The sequence below is a fragment of the Oryzias melastigma genome, linkage group LG16, assembly GCF_002922805.2.
Source record: "Oryzias melastigma strain HK-1 linkage group LG16, ASM292280v2, whole genome shotgun sequence".
In the NCBI taxonomy this organism is placed as follows: Eukaryota; Metazoa; Chordata; class Actinopteri; order Beloniformes; family Adrianichthyidae; genus Oryzias; species Oryzias melastigma.
Window position 1 is genome coordinate 6,140,764 of NC_050527.1, and position 21,258 is coordinate 6,162,021.

Genomic DNA, 21,258 nt, shown 5'->3' on the forward strand with positions numbered 1-21,258 from the left:
GACATTAAGCACTGTAACTGTATCATAAATAAGTTGCTTTTACTCAAGCAAATTCATGGTGCTTTTTTTTTGGTAATTTAGGAAATATTTAAGTGGAAAAAAACTAAGATTGACCTACAAGTTTTCTTACAAACAAATAATTAAATATCGCCTTGGCAATATTTTAAATCAACACAAGTGCAATGCAATTAAAATATTCCAATATTTCCTTGAATTGATGTTTTCTTACACCCCTACGTCATATGTAATTTTCTTCCACAGATCGTGACCCAAACTAAGACTTTGGGACCATTCTGTGGCAACAAACCGCCTCCATCCCCAATTTCCACTCATTCAAATCAAGTCCAGATCTACTTCACCTCTGATGAAACTGGCGAGAACAAAGGCTTCAGGCTTCACTTTGAAACCATAGGTACTTCAGACTTACAAGAAGAAAACATTATTTCTAAAAAGTGTTTGTTTTAAATGATCACCTTTGTTCTGGTATGCAGAAAAAGTGTGCCAGTCAGGAGTGATCGCCAACTCCAAAATGACTCCCCATAAGCAAGAATACAAAAGTGGTGAAACCGTGACAGTGATATGTGATGTTGGCTATGTCGTTAATTCTGTGAGTACACATGAAACCACTGCCTTACTTAAAAATTTTATTAAAAAAATGTATTTTTTCTGTTTATTTAAAACTATTTTTGGCCAAGCAGAAAGGCGCCTTGGCCCTCTCCACACAATTTGAAACAACCTGCCAAACCACAGGCTCATGGTTTCCCAGCTACTCCTGTGAAAGTGAGTCTGGTTACGTCTAATGTATTGTTTTAATGATCCAAGAACTTCTTTTTCATTCTCCTTTTTCCATTCCTCCTTGCTTTATCTCATTCACAGTTGTAGACTGTGGTTTGCCGCAAATAGAAAGCAACAGCATCCTTGAGCTGGTGGATGTACCTGCACAGAAGACTCAGTATAATGCGGAAGTCCAGTTCATGTGCAGTTCAGAGTACTACAAGCTGAAAGGACATGGTGATCATAAGCATCCTCTATTCATTCCTTCTCTATTTTAAATGCAATACATTTGATCAACTTGGTCTTTTCTCTCATTCAGATACATATACTTGTAACGCCACTGGTCAATGGGTATCACCAGGTGACAAAGCAGACATGCCTAAATGTATTGAAGGTGAGAAATGTTTGTATTTGTCATTTTTTAGTGAATTATTGTTGTCTTTGGAGATTTTATCACACTAACAACTTTTATGCATTCATTCAGTGTGCGGCGTGACGTCAAATTCCATCTCAAGCTCCGGCAGAATCTTGGGAGGCGCTCGTGCAAGTCTAGGACAAATACCATGGCAACTCCTCATCAAATCTCCAAGGAGAGGAGGAGCTTCACTGATAAACGATCAGTGGGCTGTCACAGCGGCTCACGTTGTGGATGGAGTTGATGAATCTATGATCAAAATCTTTGGTGAACTTGTTGATGGTCAAGAATCTGACAGGACAGACGTCTTAACTTGTGAGAGGATCATAATTCATCCTGGCTATGAACAAGGGATTTCCTCTAACACACGAACAAATTATGACAATGACATTGCTCTTATTAGGTTCAAAACCAGAGTAAACTTGGGTCCAAACATTTGTCCCATTTGTCTGCCAGATGTGAACAGGGTTATGTTGGAAGATGAACAAGGCACAGTGTCAGGTTGGGGAGGTACGGATAGATATCGTGCCTCCCGCTTCTTATTGTACGCTCATATTTCAGTTTATTCTCTAGACACTTGTAGGAGCACACCAGTCCTGCCAAAAGTTGGAACCATGATTTTCACTAAAAACATGCTTTGTGCTGGAGCAGATGGGAAGGACAGCTGTGGTGGTGACAGTGGAGGTCCTTTTATTCTGCCTATGCTGTCTCCAGCTGGTGGACCGTATCACCTTGCTGGCATTGTGTCCTGGGGAGCCCCGTGTAAGGACGGAGCCAACAAGGGCTACTACACCAAGGTGCAGAACTACATAGAATGGATCAAAAACACCATCAAGGGAACATAGGGAGGAGTAATGTCCCAGTGCTACTGACCACATTTACAAGTGATTTATGACTGATTAAAATCAAAATCATTAAACATAAAATCACAACAGCATGATTCATTTCTACATGTAAAAAAATGGTCAGTCATCTGAGTATATTTTACAATGATTTATAACCTTCAATCTCATAATATGATGAAACCGAATAACTAAAACGGGAGCATTTAGTCTAGACGTGAGAACATGTGTTTTTAGGCAGTGCTGGGACCAATGAAGCTGTAAATAAAACATAATTAAACAAATCTATGTCAACTCTTAATAAAATTTTGGAAATATATTTTGTGTGTGTTTTATACGTCATTTTTGTCTCAAAGACACAGACTTTGAAGACGTTTCGGTTCTCTTTGGGAGTGACAAGGATGAATATGATCAGGAATGCATATATCAGAGGAACAGCTCATGTTAGATGTTTTGGAAAGTAAAACCAGGAATCAGATGTTTGGACACTTCCAGAGGAGAAACAGTTATGAGAGGGGTAGCAGTGAGAAGAAGAGAGGATTAAATGAAGAAGAATGATTCGCATTGGTGAAAAGGAAGCAGGAAAAAAAAACAAAGAAGGTACCCACAATGTGATGGTAATTACTTGCAGGTTATCCCAGGTTAACTTATTGAGGTTCTAGGTTCCTAAAATGAAATATTAAGGGAATATTTATAATCCTGAACTAATTTCTCACTGTCTAACACATATTCCATCTTTGCACTTCCTAAACCAAAGTTAACTTTATTAGAACATTCAAACAAACCAAAACGAATTATAAATAAAAGTGCATTCACTTCTTTTTATTTGTCAGAATAGCGAAGAATATGTCATTTTAGGTATTGTAATCATTTTAAATCTTAATATTCACAATGCTGCAAGAAAACAACCCAAAACAAAACACAAGAAAACTGTCAGGAGTCAGAGCTCTGTCTCCCCCTCTGGTCACTGCAAGGAGTCGTCTCCTGAGTATCAACATTACTGTCATGACCAAAGGTAAGGCATTTTCAATGGGTGACGTCATCACCTTGCTTTGTCCAGTGAAATGATATATGTCTATGAGCCAGACGACGACAGTAAGCAGTGATTGGTTTGAGATTGTATGAGTCAACGTTTCTACGACAACTACTGCCGCCAATTCACTATATAGTTGTTTCGCCATTTTGCAGTGCTGTCTGAATCTACAATTCCAAAATAGAGAGCACGAGAAATTTCCCAGAAGTCTTTACATAAAAACAGTTGTCATGGTGCTCCTCTGCACTTCCTTATTGGACCCAGCTGCCAGCACTCATCTCATAAGCCACTGTCAGCTATTTAGGAAGGGCCTGCTCCAGAATTCATCACCAGTTTGTTACCTTACCTGGATTTACATATCACATGATGTCCTGGGTCTAACTTCTCTCACCACTGCCAAGAGCGCCATCATCTACCCTGCTACCATGCCACGCCATCATCACCCAACTCATCTCCTGGATCTTCGTTGCTCCGTCTAGCCACTTCTGGTTCCTGTCTGCCTCTTCCTGCTGCCACTCCGCTCTAGCTTCAGTGCCTAAACTCTCAACGGACAATAAAACTCTTTACTCACTACCTTTGCCTTCTGTGATCCTTCCGGGCTACAGCATCTGAGTCTGCTTCGCCTCGCTATCATGACACCAGGGTGCATTGGTGCTCACTACGTTGGCAAATATAGACTATACGGCATTGTTTGAACAATTTTTGCAAAAAAATGTGTTTAAATGTAATTTAAAAAAAACTGTCAACGTCTTTATCATCAAAACAGAGTGGATTCATAAATAGACATCTTAAAATGGTCATATTAATTCGATTTTTTTACTTTGTTAAATCAGTGACATTAAACTTTTGTTAAAAAAAAAAAAAAGTAGTGAGCATGGTGTCTAAATTGCTTTTAAAATCCAGGGCACTAGATAGTCCTGCACTATATAGTTATTTAGTAGTCAGGGATTTGGGTAAGAATTTGAACATAGGCTATGGAATTTTATCTTCTTGGAGTTAATGGGCACTTTCTGTTCTGAACGCTAGGTGAAGGGGTCTCTTTATCCACTTTTTTTATTACAGTCGACAAGTGAGACACACAAAAAAGGGCAAAACTCATACAAATAGAAAAAATTGTTCAATTGATTTATATTGTTTTTTTTTTTTACACACTACCCTAACCCTATCTTCAATCTGAACTCCATTTTCACTGATGCCTAACCTTTACCAGGAGCTTGCATTTTATATTTTGCCTCAAAATTGTGTAACATGTCTTCATAAGGTTTGTGATTATGCTGGAAATTGAATAAGTGATCTAAAGGCAACAAATGCTGACACACATGAGTGCACACATTTTTTTTATCTAAAGAATGAGTTGTGGTGATTTTGCCTGCCAGTCAAATGTATGGTTAAAAAGTAATTTTCTGTTGTTTGCTTCTCCGGATTTCAAAAACAAGCAGTGACTTGACTTTGCCAAGACAAACAAAACATATTCCTGGCATTCACGCTGTGGGTTGCCAAACACCGCACAAGACAGACTTTGATACTTCAGTGTTTCATGAGTATTTGTGACAATTGCTGCTAGACTAGGCGATCACATCTCTCTTGAAGATGCCTGTTTCCAGGATGGGGTGTACATCTTTCTTCATCTGGTAAACGTGATTGATTATTTTTGATGCAACTGTGTGGAGATAATCCTAAAGTTTTAAATCAAAATTTGAACTTTAGTCACATAGTCATTATTTGACGTTTTGTTCCAGCAGTGATAATTTGTGAATTATTATAGACATGTATGGTTTTACTCATGATGTGATCTGATTTGTCTATCCTTCTTATGACATGTTTTTGCAAAGCTTTTGTGTCCACAGTTCATCCTGTTTGTTCTCCACTGTTTGCTTTGAGCAGAGGCTCAAAGGGTCGCAGACATACTGATCAAACTTCTTGCTTTCATGCAGGTTCTTTTCGTATGTGTTGGTGTGTGAGTGTCTCCCCCTGGCTGACTCAGACACTGTGATGCATGGGGAGATCCATTCTCCTCAGTATCCCCAGCCTTATCCCCCAAATTCGCTGGAGCAGTGGGACCTGAGCGTGCCAGAGGGCTTCCAGATCCGGCTCACCTTCACACACTTGGACATCGAAGCTTCAGACAACTGCTACTACGACTCACTTACAGTCAGACACAATTTTTCTACAGGAATTTTAAACAAAATTGCCTTAAGGAAAAGCATGGCACTTTATTTAATACAAATCTAATTTTGAAATGTTCAATTTTTGGGGAGAAATTAAAAATAACTTGATTTGCACATCAACATAGTTAGCTCATCTGATGTGAAGTTACGGTTTATTTTAAATAGAATTGCCTAAAGGGAAATAATGGCACTTAATATATAATACAATTTTATTTTGAAATGTTACATTTCTTATAAGAAATGTATGTTGTTTGTTCCTTTTTTTTTTAAACTTTATTTGTACATTACCATACAGTAAGCTCATCTGATGTTGAAGTTGTGGTTAATTTTCCTTTTAAATAATAAAATACAGATCTGGTATTATTAAAACTCAAAATTACTTGTGCGTTCCTCAAAAAATATATATTATAAAAGTTTAATTTGAATTAAAAAGTCCATAAATTTAATTCATAAAGGATAAAAAAATAATTTTACAGCACTTATTTTACCTAACAGATTTTTATTTGCTTTATCAGGTTCTTTATAATGGAAAGTTGCTCTGGAAGTTTTGTGGCAATGAGAACTCAGGTGATGGGAATCATCCAGGCCACCAGCCCATCTTGTCTCCAGGCAACACTCTTACCCTCATTTTCCAGTCAGACGACAGCAACCCCGAGCGCCACCAAAACATCGGCTTTATTGCTCAGTTCCAAGCGATAGGTGACTTTTTGCTTTTGTCTGTAAGCATTTCTTCCTCCCCCGTCTCCACCTCTCTCTGACTTTGTGACCTTCCCATCATTAGACGTAGATGAATGTTCTGCACCAGAAACAGGAAATGGCCCACTCTGTTCTCAGATCTGCCTCAATACACTCGGCTCCTATCTCTGTGCTTGTCACCATGGTTATGAGCTCCGCTCAGACCAGAGCACCTGCATTTGTGAGTCGCATGCAAAAACACCTTATCATAAATCAAAAGTTGGAACCGAGTTGCTAAGGAACAAATCCTAATTTAGCTTTTGATCTATTTTCCTTTACCTCTTTCCTAGTATCCTGTGGTGGTGGAATTTTCGATGAGCCGGAGGGACACCTGTCCAGTCCAGGCTATCCAAACCCTTCATCACAGGCACTGTCCTGTCAGTATGTTATTTCTGTGGAAGATGGCTTCACCGTCTCTCTTAACTTCTCAGACAACTTCCAGGTTGAGAGTATTGACACAGAGGGAGGACCACACTGTCTCCATCACTGGCTGCAGGTGACAGGAAGCCTTTCTGTTTATTTTGACAATAACCTTTGAGCAGAAATCATGCGGAACACTACTCACTGTGGTTTTACCAAAAGGTGGTACTGCCAAACAGAGAGCCTGTGAAGCTTTGTGGAAAAAAGAGCCCAGGACTGATTGACACAAACTCCAACTCTGTCACTTTGGAGTACCACACAGATAACGAAGGGATGAGCAAAGGCTGGAGCTTAGACTACAGCACAGGGAGTAAGGGAGTGCACATAAGAAAATGAACAGACTGGACTGAGTGCTGAAGATGAAGTTTATGACATGTCTTTGCTTGCAGGAGTGAAGTGCCCGATTCCCGGTAGGGTCACCAGAGGAAGGGTTACTCCATCCATGACTGAGTATTTCTACAGAGACCACATTTATGTTCGCTGTGACCAAGGCTACAAGCTAATGATGGTTAGGCTAAAGTGTTAACTTTGTTATTAGTAATGATTGTCCGTGTGTGGAATAAGCTGCTGGTCTGACATGTGAACACCCACGTCTATCAGAACGGTCAGGAGATCAAGAGTTTCTCTACAGTTTGTCAAAACAATGGACAGTGGCACCTCCCTCTGCCAGAATGCCACAGTATGTCAAAATTTGAGCTAAAAATCTTTAAAGATCTTTGATTTTAAAAAGATATTTTTTGATAATCGATGTTTTGCTTTTGCTTTTTAGTAATAGATTGTGGAGAACCAGAGCCTTTGCTGAATGGAGGGGTGACTTTCCTGTCCGGCTCTCAGAATCAGTATCTGTCTGTAGTTCGGTATCACTGCAATGAACCCTTTTACTCTCTCGAGGGTGATCAAAACGGTAAGAAATTAACACTCATCAACATCCATAAATGTACACGTTTGAGAATTTGAAGGAACTTACTTTTCATTTCAAAAATAGACATCAAAAAGTACGTATTAAAAAGTAGTAGTATAGTAGTATCAGCACATCAACTTTTATACTTTAATAGGACACATTCAAAAATGGAAAACAATTGATTTAATCCTAGCGCAGTATTGAATTGACAGTTTTTTTATGAAGATGTTTTTAAACCCTTAGAAAAGATTCACTAACATTTTGCAATGTCAATTTTTATGAGAGGGGGTATAGATCAGTTAATACACTGGGTGATTTGGTTCGTTTGTGTTCACAACAATGTATATTTATTATACAGAATCAAGAATAAAAAAAATTACATTCTTTTAATACAACAACTACTCATTTATAAAGATGAATGACAACAAATGAGCTCTTCTCACCATAAAGTTCAGAAAATTATCTAAACTTTTCCTGCCAAAAGAGTTTTTGGGATTTCATGGAAGCAGCCATTTTGAAATGAGCAGGAAAAGGCCTTCTACTACTTGTGGAATGATAGTGAATTACAGGGCAAATAACATGGAACAAGTTAAATACAATGGATTTTTAAGGAAAGTTAGCATCATGCTAATGAAATGGGGGTCTCAGAAATGCATGTATCAAACCTGATATGAATGTTATCTTCACCGATATTATTATGGAAGTGTTTGTGTGTCATAATTCAAAATAAAAGTCAGTACTGGAAATGCATTTTTATTGTACTTGTCTCTTAAATGAAATGTAAAACCAATTCTCCAAATAGTTTTTTCTTTTTCTTCTTCAACACCACTCATTCTTAATTAAAAAATTGATGAAATGATGAAGAGAACAGTATTTTACATTTTATTTTCAAAAAGTTCTCTGGTAAATTTGTACCAAAATTCAATTAGAAATATCAATTTTGAAAATTAAAATGGACTAACAGAAATGCCTTTTCATTTTCAAAATGTACACGCATTACCTGTCTCTTAAATTAAATGAAAAAGCAATTCTCCAAACTACATTTCCATTTTCTTCATCAATACTGCTCAGTTTGTGACAAAATTAAAGTGACAAAGCCAATGAAGACTGCTTTTTTGTTTTCACATCCCACTGCGCAAAAAGTGTCTCGTAAATCAGTTCGAGTTAGCATTTGCAAGAGGCGCACCATGATGAGTCAGTGCTCACTCCTCCTCTGCTTTGGGTAGCATGCACTACTGAGAAACAACATGCTGTTCTCATTGACTTATACAGAGAAATGGAAAAAATTGGAAACAGGAAGGAACCGGAGGAAAAACATACTCAAAGCTGAGTTTTATCTTTTCATCTACAATTAACTGGCTTTTTTTTTTAACCTTTAAGACTGGGATACAATGCTCCTTATACGGAAAATGAAGCAGACTTCCACCCCAGTGTATCGTGTTCGAGACCCACCATGGATTTTTGTACTTCTAATTGTAATTGGATTTTCTTTAGGGTTTAAGAATCATAATAAATAAATACTTATTGCAACATATTTCAAGCAGCTACGTTGCTTCTGTTCAGGACTGTGCTGGTGTTCGAGCTGTTTGTTTTTCATATTTAAAGTCCTAAAGCCACACTAATTTTCCTATTCTTCATATAAGTCAATGAGAACAGAATATTGTTTGCTGATAGCACCAACTAAAGCAGAGGAGGAGTGAGCTCTGACATAATTGGGGTCCACCCTTGGAAGTCCTAACTCGATCTGATTTAAGAGACACTTTTTGCGCTGCGGGATATGAGAAAGAAAAATAAGTCTTCAATCGCTTTGTCATTTTAATTATGTCACAGAATGAGTGGTATTGATTAAGAGAAGTTCGAATTATTGATTTTTCCTTTTATTCAAGAGACAAGTAATGCAGTTACTTGTGTAGTCTGGAGAAATGATGTTGCCTCAAAGGACACAATCACTGGGTTTTTTACAGAAATTTATTATTTTTAAATCACACTCAAAAATGTTCATAGACTTGCTTCAAGTAAAACAAAATCGCAGAATTTCTTTGACAACTGGTTGGTCTTGTGGCAAAACAAAAAATGTTAAAGAAAGTAACATAAAAATACGGCAGTGGACTCTGACCACAGAGGATGAACACAAAAAAAATAAATAAAATTACTTACAAGTCATTGGAAAAATTAAAAATAAATAATCAAACAAAACTCACAGTTTTCAGCTGTTTTACATCCAGGAACGCTGGAAATGGCGCCGTTTTCTCACAAGATACGCGTCTCTTACGGCTTTCTCACTACCACGACGCACGTTTCAGTCCTCTGTAAAATCCATGTAAAACTCAACAATCATGCAGAAACACCAAAAAATAACTCAAACGAAGTAATATTGAAAGATGGCTTTTAAATGTTTTGAGTAAATTACCTTAAAACTTCGTAGATATTTTGTTTATCATGCAGATGAAACAACCGCGGAGCAGACATCAAAACAGGAAGACGAACAGGAAAACGACTCCTTTGCGTCTTTTCAAAATAAAATGTCCAGCGATAACGTTTGCGACACTGCCCTCTACTGGTTAAACACAGCAACATTTAAAGTAACAGCACATTAACAGTATCACTTATTACAAAATACCTAATAGTCACAGAAGAAAAATAATTAAAAAACATTATTACTGTAACTAATAGATTTGCAAATTTTAAGTATTTCAGACACAGAAGGGATTGGCTAGCCATTTACCACTCTACTACACATACATTTTGAAAATGAAAAAGTATTTCAGTTAATCCATTTTAATTTTCAAAATTGAAAAGCGTTGATGAGTCACACACACTTTCATATATTAACACTTCAAAAGAGTGACCTATTATTCTATTATGAAGGAATCTGATCACGAGTCTCCCAGTATAAAACAACCATGACTTCTTCATGAAAGCCGTGCTCACACCTTCTCTTCAGGTCTCATCAGCATGATTTACACATTTACAACAAAAATCTCATGTTCTTTTCTGTTTGTTTTGTGTTTAAGTAACTTTCACGTGTGAAGCGGACAGACAGTGGAGGTCTAACCACCTGGCCGTCACCAAACCTACATGTCTACCAGGTTTGAACTGCAAATCTGTTAGTGAAGCAATGATTTAGAGTTGAAACTTTGATCTTTGGTTTGTGATTTCTATGATATGAAAGGTTAGAACTTAATATTTAGTTTAGTCTTTAAATGGAAAACTATGGGTTCCTGACTGAATGGCTTGTGCTTCAACCATAGAGCTGGTAGCTGAATGATGTGGAGGAGCCAGCTTTAACAATTTTTTTAAGGTTAAAACATCTGGTCCATCGATATTTTAATGGAAAAAATAGTCCTATTGGGTTTAAAGGGGTGTGAGGACACTAGATTTTCTATTGGCTACTAATTGTTTGGAAGTCTACAGTTGGATAGTCTTATCAAATACATATATTTGGAGGATGGATCATAATTTGGCATGATCAGCATTGAAGCACGGATTATTCGTCAAGAGTCTAAAATGGAATAAAAGTAATTAAATCATTGATTATATGCTTAACATCAGTGCTGGCTGTTGAACAGAAATATGATTAAACCATCCTATCATATTCCAAGCGTGACATGTTTAGGCATAAGTAACCAAGCTCTGTTGCATTGACGGCTTGGACTCTTATTCTTTTCAAATCATAAATGCATGAGGCCTTCAACTTTTATTTTGAAAACAGAAATGCATATTTGCAGCTGCCTTCTACCCACTGAAGTTTTGAAACCAAAACCAAAAATAAAACAAAGATTGTTAATATGGCATGATAAATGTTTGCTTTCTGTGTGAAATAAAATTAGGCTCCTAATTTTTCCAGTGTGTGGTCAACCAACACAAAGAATTAATGTCCACATGAGGATCCTTGGAGGCAGAGATGCTCCACCGAACACCATACCCTGGCAGGTTCTGATAATATCTTCAAGTAGAGGAGGAGGAATGATCATTGCAGACAAATGGATCATGACAGCAGCTCATGTGTTGGCATATAATGGACAACAAATTTCAAAAGATTCAGTAAGAGTAAGTAATGCAACATTTCACAGACATGGACAAAAAATGTTGGTTCCTCCTCATGAATAGGAAAAAATCCACCATGGTGGTCAAAACCCAGTTTCAAGTGACTGAACATGATTCATAATTGTGCCAGTTTAGTGAACTGGTGGTAGTGTATCTACTGTGAGAGTAGCTTACTACTTTCTCAGGAGATGGATCATATGTAGACCAAAATTCAAACACTCAACTAGGATTTGAAGCTTAAATTATTTTTAGGAAGAATAAAGAAATTTAAGATAATAATAGGGTGGTAAAGCTTCAGCTAAAGTGAACTCAAGGTTTCTCAAGTTTTTTTTTTTAGTTTTTCATTGGTTTCATATATAACAAAAATGTTGACACACCAGTAGAGCATGCTGTAATTACTCCCCACACGGTGGCATTTGGTGAAGAGATGCTTTTTTTGGAAAATCACTCTTCCTGTTTGTGTTCTAGTAATCATGTTTAAGCTTCAGATTTGAGAGTTTTTTGTGTTGTTAGCAGTGGCGTATCATCAGGGTCTGCAAAGCCTTCAGTGATGGTTTAAAATTATCTGAAAAGAAGTATCTAAATCACGGAGAAATGTTTTTTTTATTTATATATTTGTCCAAAATACGTTTTAGATCCTATAACTGTTCCGTCAGCTTCCCTCACAACCCTTCGCCTTGACTGCGCTGGTGTCAGATGTTTTTTTCAAATTAAAGTTTCTAACCAATCAGATTTTAGCCCTCACTTGTTGCTAAGTTCATATATATCTGTCTTATAGTCACTCACTGCTTCTGTCCTCACTTCTGGTGTTGTTGGCGGTGGCTTTCCATAAAAAACACAGCTAATCATTTTAATGAGAGGCACCAACAGTTTTCCCCCCGTCTGTATCTGCATCTCTGTCTTATCTTCCAGTTGTAAATAATTTTCCTATTTGTAAATTTGAAAGATAATAATTGTTATTTTGTAAAACTTTTTTTAGATTTATCTTGGAGGCACAGATGTGAAGACAATGATGAACTCTTCTTTGAATCCTGAATCCATCTATGCTGAGTCCATCTATGTTCATCCGGGTTATGACTCAAATGATGATTCATCTTACGACAACGACATTGCTCTTATCAAATTGAAGAATCCGCTCACGTTCAGGGCAGCTGTAATGCCCGTATGTTTGCCAGCAAAGGACAGCTCATATATGGCTGGTGTGATGGGGTAAGCTAACACTGATAGTTCAAGTTCTAAAATCTGAGAAAAAAAGTCATGTTGGTTTGTTTTTCTGGTGTTTACCGTGGTTCTCCCCGTTTTTTCAGACAGGTATCTGGCTTTGGTATTGAAAAAATTGGCAATTCCACTCTTCTTACAAATAGGCTGAAGTATGTGCACCTCCCACTGGTGGATGATGAGTCGTGCAGGGATGCATTCAATTATCTAAAAAGGAAAAAGCTCGAGGTGAAACGCTTGACAAACAACATGTTCTGTGCTGGAACCCCTGAGGGAGGAAGGGACTCATGCCAAGGAGACAGCGGAAGTGCCTTCACCCTGACCAGAAACGGGCAGTTCTGGGCAGCTGGAATAGTCAGCTGGGGTGTGGGTTGTGGGTTACAGGGAGCATATGGAGTTTACACCAAAGTGGTTGAGTACCTGGACTGGATCAACAGGACCATGCAGGAAAACTGAGAGATACCGTTTTGAAACAGCACAAGTCAAAATACAACAATGGAAAAATACTGATTTTTGCCTATCTACAAAAATTGAAAACACATATTACACAACTAAAGATTGTGAGCAAATCTTCTGTTGAATGTATGGCATTGTACTGCAACACCTGATCAACTTTAAATAAAACAATTACATAAAGAGACTGTTATTTCATGTACCAAAAGATTTTTACTTAAATACTTACTATCATAAAGAACACAATTTGACATTGTTTTTGAAATTTTAAATCACACACATAAAGAACAAATTTAACTTTTAATTTAACACTTAACTAATCATTTGAATGAACACTTAATAAAGAAACACAAATATTCATGAATGCACACAACACATGTGCACGCACACATATTTATTTGTTAAGAAAGGTAGGACAAAATACACAGAGAAGTTGGTTAAATGTTATTTTTTTTAGATTTTCAGTCTCTCATATTTATTGTGCTCCATATTTAATAGAGTTCTAGTCTCTGCAGAGTTATAAACAGTATGATCTGACTATTGGAAATGCTCCAGCACCCAGACCAAACTCCAGTGAATAAATGAACACATGAGGGATTAAAAGGAAAACGGTGAAAATGCTTCATGAAAACTTTTTTTGTGGTAGGCCATAAAATGTTAGTAATGATGTAATAATAAGGTTTGAATAGAAAAGCAGTAAGATAAAAACAAACAAAAAGTATCAGAGTTCACTGTGACTCAAAGTTAAACAAACTCACAGTTTACCATGAGATAAAAAGGAATCACAAAACTCTAAAATATTTTATTTATCACTTAGAGTTGTGTGGAACTTGGGCTCTTGTTTGGATTTTTAGTGGCATTTTCTCAGTTCTTGTCATGTTCTGTTTTTAGGTTTTTCCTGTAAATCACACCAGCTATTAGTTAGTTAGTTAGTTAGTTAGCTAGTCCTGTATTTCGAACAATGCATACAAAGTACATAGTAAAAAACAAGAAAACAACACGGAAATGTTTATATAAATTAAAAAATAAAAATATTACACCACAGTTTTGTAGTTTGAAATGGAGTAGGAAGAAGTTGAAAAAAAACTTGTTTTAAAAACACACACAAACATCTACACACCAACACATACATTACCCACCGCTGTCTTGATTTGTATTAATGATCATCAGTGTATAAGTGTCTGGTTTTATGTTCCTCGTGGTCAGCTCATCAGTTTTGTCACTCTTTAGTAAATCTTTACGTTTAAGCCTTGTCTCCTGCATTTTGGGTCCTATACTGGTTCCTGACAAGAATAACAAGTAAAGAAAGCTTCAGTATCTTTTAAGACACCTGAACATTTAGCCAGGATACTTAAAATATTATTTTTCCATAGTATTTAAGCTAAAGCTTAGAATTCTTGTCAAAATAGTCATTCATTCATCCATCCATTCATTCAGTCATTCATTCAGACTTACTTTGTTTAAAGACCCACTCCAATGAAAACTGTGTTTTTTTTTTGGTGTTTTTAACATGTACTTGAAGCATTTTTCTCATGATGGAGGACATACAATAAATGAAGATTAAAATTGTAATTCTCAGTATTTCTTTATTCAAATTCTGTTTGCTTAGGTGCAGACATAAACCTACGTTTGTAAAAGCTTGGGTTTGCCGGCCAAGGTCTCCTTACTCCATTCCAGTTCTGATGCATGCACAAAATAGATCAATTTTTATCTTTGTAAATGAGGTGAATTTCTAATGAGCTCCTACTGCTCTGCATGAAATGCATCTTAAAAAATAACAGTCTTTTTGATTTTGGCTAAAAACTGCAAAAATCATGTTTAAAAAAATCCCTGGAAACGATTTTGCAATTGAAATAATATATAGTTGGAGTGAAACCTTAAGTAAAAGGTTATAAAAGCAGTCAATTATTAAACTTTAATTCTATTGTTTAAGAAGTTACATCTTGAGAACTGTTTGATTTTCTTTCTCTTTTTTTTTGTTTGTGTTTTTTTTCCCACTAATAAACCGATTTTCTTTTTTAAATAAAAAAACTAAACTAAAAAAACCTGTATTTTCAATATTACCCTAGCTACCGGTGACGCCTTCCTCCTTTCTGCTCTCTCATTGGACAGTTCCCTCCTGCTGCTTTCATTTTCGACACCGCTCTGAAGCTTGACAGCGCATGCGCCGGGATGCTAAAATTCTACGTTTTTCTAAGGATTTCTTAAAGTAACTCCTCAGATTATGTGTTGTCTGTGATGAGCTCTAAATTATCTTTTAAAATTGAATAGTTTATGACAAGGAAAGTAGACAAACCAATGGACCGTTTTCAAATCAAAAGTGAAAGTGCTGCAGTGTAGTTATTCCAGTCATATCGTTGATATAAATTGGCAATAACACAGGCTCACTTCACTCTGATGATGATTGAAATATTTTTCTTCGGATTGTTCATTACTTGGGTGCATGGTAAGATAGTTTATATTGACTTTTCATCAAATAGTCACCGTGGACTTGACTTAGTTTGGATCATTTAATTTCTTTCGGGTTGTTGTTAAACCAGAAGAAGTGCTTGTGTGCACATTTACAAGTTGCATACCCCAATGTAAGCTGAATATAATGAATGCATGAATTTAGCTAAAACACCATGTGAGAATCCAGCTTTAAAAGACTTTGGAATATAAAGTTACAGATTTGATGAGCTATTTGCATGGAGCCAGTTTATTAGTGGAGCTGAAATTGATCTCAGCCTGGTAAAAGTGACCTGAATGAATGAATGAAATGGTTTATTTCAAGCAATCAGGTATTAATACATTACATATCACTTAATAAATCACAAGTTGATCACTTGAAAGGGAGTTTAAGGAAGCGAACTTGTGTAATCCCACCCCGACTTAATGAATAAAACTGAATAAAAACAGGTGGTGTGTTGTTCCTGTATTTCAGCTGACGGAGCTGCAGATGTAGTGCTGTCCTGTGCCCTGGTGGAGGAGGGATCTGGACTCAGTGGAATGGGAGGTGGTGGCCTCTTCACTCGGACACCAGCCACGCTTGTCTTTCGAGATGTTGCCGTGGGCCCTGATGAGCCTCTGGAAATGCTCTCTCCATTTGTCCCGCCTTCAGTCCCCGATCCGGAGCTCTTCCTGTTTGAGGCTTCAGGTTTGATTATTGGTGCATCAAACTAACTCTTATGCAGTAGCAATCTTTGATCCTTTTGTCTTATTCCTCTGTGACAGTGACCTCACCTGACATTCCCAACGCAGACCGGTTGCTCCACGCTGACTGCAACGAGCTGGAGGTGATGTGTGAAGTCAGTCGTTACTCGTCTAAGGAGCTGCAGGACAGCTCAGATCAAACTTTTTTCATGGTGTCCATCACGGTGGAGGAGCTTGATTTCAGCATCTCGCTCATCCTGGAGACTTTACCAGTGGAAAAAACTCAGTCAACCCTGATGCAAAGTAAACTCAATCTACCTCTGAGTCAGTCAGGAACTCTGTTAACCAAAGGTACCTCTCTCTCAGTTTTTTGCTTTTTTTATTTTTTTATGTGTAATTTATTTAGTTTTTTGTCTTTTTTTTGTTTGTGTTACAGCAATATTTGTTGTGTTTTCCAACTCAAAGACCTTGTCTGCTCCTCTGAGGGGAGACGTTCTCCTGGACTGTAGCTTCAAACAGCAGGAGGTGCCGATAGCTCACCAGGTTGACGTGGAGTGGCGGCTGCAGCACCGGGGAAAAGGCTGGAAAGTACTTGACTTGAAAACAACGCTGGATGACACAGAAGGTGTCCGTGCAGATGGTGGGCATCATCAGGATTCGACAAGTTTCCTGCTGCATTTTGAAAAGCATTTATATTGAAGGAAACATTTGATTTCTAGTGATCGTTTTGCTGCTTTTCAGTCAGAGGAAGCCTTGAAAGTTTATGCATTATAATTACTTTTTTTATATTTTCAAACTTAAGCTTAACTATGTTTGATGTTAAAAATATTACACTAGAAATTCCGATGTTTACAATCTTCTTGAAGAATTTTTTTTGTAATTTCTGGTAAAAATTTTCTAACAAACATAAAGTAAAGCTATAAATGAGGTTCCAATGTTAAATCTATGGATTGCAGCTGTGCACCTTGTAATGTTTTTGGCAGCACATTTCTTTAATTTTAAGTTATTTGATCATAAAATTGACTATATATATAATTCTGAAAGGTTTATATATGATTGGTAAAAATGTCTGCAGGAGTTTTAAAATGAATGATTTTTTATTGATTTTTATGGTTCCTTTAAATGAACACATCCTTGAGAGAAACTTTGAATGAGAAGTTTTATAATTTTATTGAGAAAATAAATGGGCTGTAAATTAAAATTATAATTCTGATGGGGATTAGAAAAAAAGATAATATTCTGCAGAGATTTCAGGTCTATCTCTGCACCTGAAATGTGTTGGTATTATATTTTTGATCATTTTGTTGCCGCCCTTTCAGGAAGCTCCAAAGTATCAATTGAATCAATTGTTTACAGTGACATCTAGCTGCGGAGTTGTGCATTGCAAGCTGCTAAAAATCTTAAATTTTATCTTTAATGCAGAAACCTTGACAGAACATCATGTGACTCTTTGATTTGTGTCCTCAGTGAACGTGGAGAGGAAAGGGTCAAGCATGAATGCTGGGCAGGTTGTCAGTGAGGGGAACGTCTCTCTGAGTCTGTCCACCCTGAAGGTTGCTGATGAGGGGACCTACATCTGCACCGTCAGCATCGGTCACTTCCACGCACAGCAGGTCATTCAGCTCCACGTCATTCGTAAGTTTGTTTCCAATGTGGGTTCCTATTTCTTATGCATACACTTTTAAAATCCTCTTTTTTTATTTTTACAGAACCACCACATGTTTCCCTCTCAGAGGAAAAGTTGATCTTGAAAACACCCCAAACGTTAAAGTGCTACAGCAGCAAATACTATCCACTGGATGCTCAAGTCAGTACTAATTTATTATGACAAATAATTGATTTTGATAATATTTAAATTTTTTGTATAATTATTTTTTTGAGTTAAGTTATAGTCTAACTGTTGAATTCACTGTTATTTGTGAAGTCAAAGTCCTTATTAAAATCTGAAAAGGGGCGTGTCCACCAGATTTCCTCAATAGCACTCAGCTGTCAATCAAAGCATTAACTGAAATATTTGTACACAGGAGTCAGTTTTTGTACAGTTTTAGCACTTGTGTCAAATACATATTTACTGAGCTGACAAAATTATGCAAAAAATGGTTGTGTTTTTTCTTCTTACTGTGTTAATCCAAATTGTCCCCACTTTTTCCCTAAAGTAGATGTGTTAGGCTCCAGCAACACTCCACAAAGCAAGTACTAAAGATGAATTAAATTTAAAAAAAAAGAAAAATGGTACTTAAAAGATTTTTTAATCTAAAAAAATATTTTGTGTGAGGATCAAAACTTTAAATGGAAACTGAAAATAGTTAAATAATTTGCTGCTTTTAAAGATTGTTTCTGCTCAGATAACCTGCCTATTGAAAACCTTCAAATTTAACTATGATACTTTTTCTTCTGTCTAGAAATATCATTCTCAGTGTTTGTCTGTTCTTGAAAAAATTCAAACTTTTTTAGTAACTGACTGATCCGTTTCTGCTGGTTTCTCTTTCAGATAGAGTGGCTTTTTGTTTCTCCAGCTGCCACAGAGCCGGAACTCTTTAAAGACCAGGGCTCCCTGACCAGCCATCGACAGCATGGCGACGGCACCTTTTCCCTGTCGTCTCTCCTCACCGTGCCTCCCACCGTCCCCCCAGGAACCAGGATTATCTGCAGGGTGTCTCATGTAGCTCTGGGTGCTCCCCTCGATATCAGTTTGTTAGTTGAAACTCCTAAAATAGGTACATATTTCCAAAAAGAACTTTGCAGAGGTTTAATCCAATATATGTTTTAAAAATTAAAAGCAGGCTTTTGAAGTATTTAATTTACTAAATTTCGATGTTAATTAAAACCCAAATGTTCTTATTGATGAATTAGCAGAAAACCATTTTATTTCTTCCACTTTAAGCTTCAAAAATAAAGTACAGATTTACATTACATAATCATATTTTTAAAAAGCCATTCACATTATCAAGCAACTGTAAATGTTTGTAAACTAATAAAGGTTTCCACATTTCTTCTGCAGATTCCTACTGGTGGTTCCTGGGATTCCTGATCGTCACCGTCATTTTTTTCTTCCAGGTCATTAAATAAATCACAGTCCTGCATCCTTTTTAATGAAAATTGAGCCCAGAATTTTTTTTTATTGTGTCAGTCTTTATACAATTCCTTTTTCTGAGGCAAAGATCGGTATTTTTACTGTATTTAATTGTTAGTTATTTTGTATTATTGTTCCATAGGCTCAATTGAACAGTTTCGTTTTGAATTTGTTATCCTGGTAGGAATATTCCCGCTGCTGCAGTCATTGTTCTTTAATATCAGGGAACTGAATATTTAAGGTTAAAAAAAACGTTTTTATTTCTAATTTATCATGAAAGTTTAACATTTTAGACTCTATTAACTCACAGAGGAAGGGAGGCATTCCCAAAATGTTGTCAAACTACCTGACTGTCATTCTTGTTTAAGTTACAAAAACTCAACTAAAGAAAAAAAAACACTTTAAAATTGATTTGTAAAGTGTAGTCTGAGGCTGTTAGTTATTTTATAAACTGAAGAGATTATAGACTAAACATAGGTCCACATCCCTGGATTCATGGTTTTATGGGAAACAACACTGTTTTGTGTCTTTTTATGTCATTTGTAATGCTCATGTAGTGATTTTATTTTTTTTTTTTGCCCATGAAACTTGAAAATTATATTTGGGTTTTTATTAGCTTTGAATAGTGAATCAGGAAATCCGATCATGACGAAAAGGTCAGTCATTTATTTATTTATTGAAGGAAATGTGTGATTAATGCTGTGATTTTATGCTTTTCTTTCTTTTTTACGTTGACTGGGTACAATACATCACAAAAATGGGACATCAGGGATAAAAGTATGTTTTGTTTGTTTGAAATGCTTTATATTTGAGTTAAAAACCTATATGTGACACCATGGCCCGTTAATGCGACATTAACACTGATTTACTAGCAGATTAAAGTCTGCAGTTGTGATTATTTTGTGATTCCAAAAACATGTTTAAGCAAAAACCAAGCAGTAAATGTTTTTTTTTTTTAAAGCACTGACTTCAAATCGTTTTTTTGGCGAAAGCTTCCAGTGGCACATATTTGTTCCTGTCTTCAAACAGACTTCTGTCCTTTTTTACAATGTATTATATTTGTGTCAGATGTATTTTGATTATTTTGGCAAATCCTAACTTGTGAAAGGTGTACAACTACATTTTAAAGGGTTTTTTTTTATGTGTAACTGAAAAAGTAAGAACAATTTTGACAAATACTTTTTAAAATTTGAGAGATCATGTAAATGGGTTTGGCAAATTGATAGTTTGATTTAATTGATTTATTGGAATAATTGATTGTAGACAATACAACAAAATCACACAAATATAACAGACTCAGAAATAATGACATTTATTGATTAAACGTAAGAGGAAAATAATGTTTCATTTCTTACAATCATAAATAGTGATTTTTGTATTGATATGTACACACTTGGGTCATATTAAATCATTTAATATTAAAAACTTTAGTCAAGTAAAGTAAGAAATGAGAAACTTAAAGCAGATAAAACTTTATAATAAATGTTGCCATGACTTTGACTTTTAGCTGTTCTGTGATGAGTAAAGTGCACAATTCCTTCAAATCTCCACTTTTTTGCTACTTACAAATATGTCAGGGTGAATTAAAGCCAATAATGATTTTTTGTAGGCTATAAATTTAACTTTTCTAAGCATTTATTTGGAAATCTATTTACATTAGATCCAATAGTCTGTGATGTCTCAAACACCACAAAAAATGTTTGCCGTGTCTTATTATGAAATTTCTTACCAGGTCTGAGGTAATTGTTAAAAATAAAAATACCTTTTGATTGAACTGGGGAAACATTGCACATACCGACTTCCTGCCAGTATATCTATTTTGGTATAGTAATATACGTGATAAAAATATATTTTCTTTCACTGATTGATGCAGGGCTTAGATGTTAGCATTCTAACCTCACAGCGATGAGGACCTGGTTCAAATCCCAGCTGGGTCTTGTGGAACTTACATGTTCTCACGTATGCGTGGGTTTTCTCAGCGCGCGCCACTTTCCTCCCACAGTCCAAAAACACGATTTCTAGGTTAATTGGTGACTCTAAATTGTCC

The 21,258-nt window shown here is 36.3% G+C and overlaps 3 protein-coding genes and 1 long non-coding RNA gene across 5 annotated transcripts in view; 3 read left to right on the forward strand and 1 right to left on the reverse strand.

Annotated features, from left to right (window-relative positions):
- LOC112143651 (complement C1s subcomponent) overlaps positions 1–2,350 on the forward strand; it is a 5,650-nt gene extending 3,300 nt beyond the window's left edge. The window contains exons 6-11 of the mRNA XM_024267784.2: positions 262–412; positions 492–607; positions 699–780; positions 877–1,011; positions 1,094–1,168; positions 1,259–2,350. Of these exons, the coding sequence (XP_024123552.1) occupies positions 262–412; positions 492–607; positions 699–780; positions 877–1,011; positions 1,094–1,168; positions 1,259–2,034 (1,335 nt within the window). The 3' untranslated portion in view covers positions 2,035–2,350. The remainder of the gene's footprint in view (positions 1–261; positions 413–491; positions 608–698; positions 781–876; positions 1,012–1,093; positions 1,169–1,258) is intronic.
- Positions 2,351–4,541: 2,191 nt separating this feature from the next.
- On the forward strand, positions 4,542–13,189 carry LOC112143650 (complement C1r-A subcomponent). The gene is made up of 13 exons (XM_024267783.2): positions 4,542–4,695; positions 4,999–5,215; positions 5,748–5,931; positions 6,014–6,148; positions 6,258–6,463; positions 6,550–6,697; positions 6,777–6,895; positions 6,988–7,066; positions 7,157–7,291; positions 10,303–10,377; positions 11,136–11,338; positions 12,315–12,544; positions 12,643–13,189. Exons 1-13 carry the CDS (start codon positions 4,655–4,657, stop codon positions 13,007–13,009), a joined length of 2,139 nt encoding a protein of 712 aa, XP_024123551.1. The 5' UTR covers positions 4,542–4,654; the 3' UTR covers positions 13,010–13,189.
- Positions 8,649–9,915, reverse strand: LOC118599869. The gene is made up of 2 exons (XR_004949403.1): positions 9,699–9,915; positions 8,649–9,595 (listed from the first exon to the last, which is right to left on the reverse strand). It is a non-coding gene; the product is annotated as an uncharacterized LOC118599869 (long non-coding RNA).
- Positions 13,190–14,061: 872 nt separating the features above from the next.
- tapbpl (TAP binding protein like) lies at positions 14,062–20,908 on the forward strand. Of its 2 annotated transcripts, XM_024267842.2 has the most exons (8): positions 14,062–15,452; positions 15,930–16,142; positions 16,220–16,489; positions 16,575–16,778; positions 17,606–17,773; positions 17,848–17,945; positions 18,630–18,855; positions 19,140–20,908. In XM_024267842.2, the coding sequence occupies exons 1-8, from the start codon at positions 15,404–15,406 to the stop codon at positions 19,205–19,207; spliced, it is 1,296 nt and encodes a 431-aa protein (XP_024123610.1). In that variant the 5' UTR covers positions 14,062–15,403; the 3' UTR covers positions 19,208–20,908. The 2 variants fall into 2 exon arrangements, with proteins under 2 accessions (XP_024123610.1, XP_036071989.1); XM_036216096.1 differs by lacking the exon at positions 19,140–20,908 and having other exon boundaries at positions 18,634–18,846.
- The last annotated feature ends 350 nt before the right edge of the window (positions 20,909–21,258 follow it).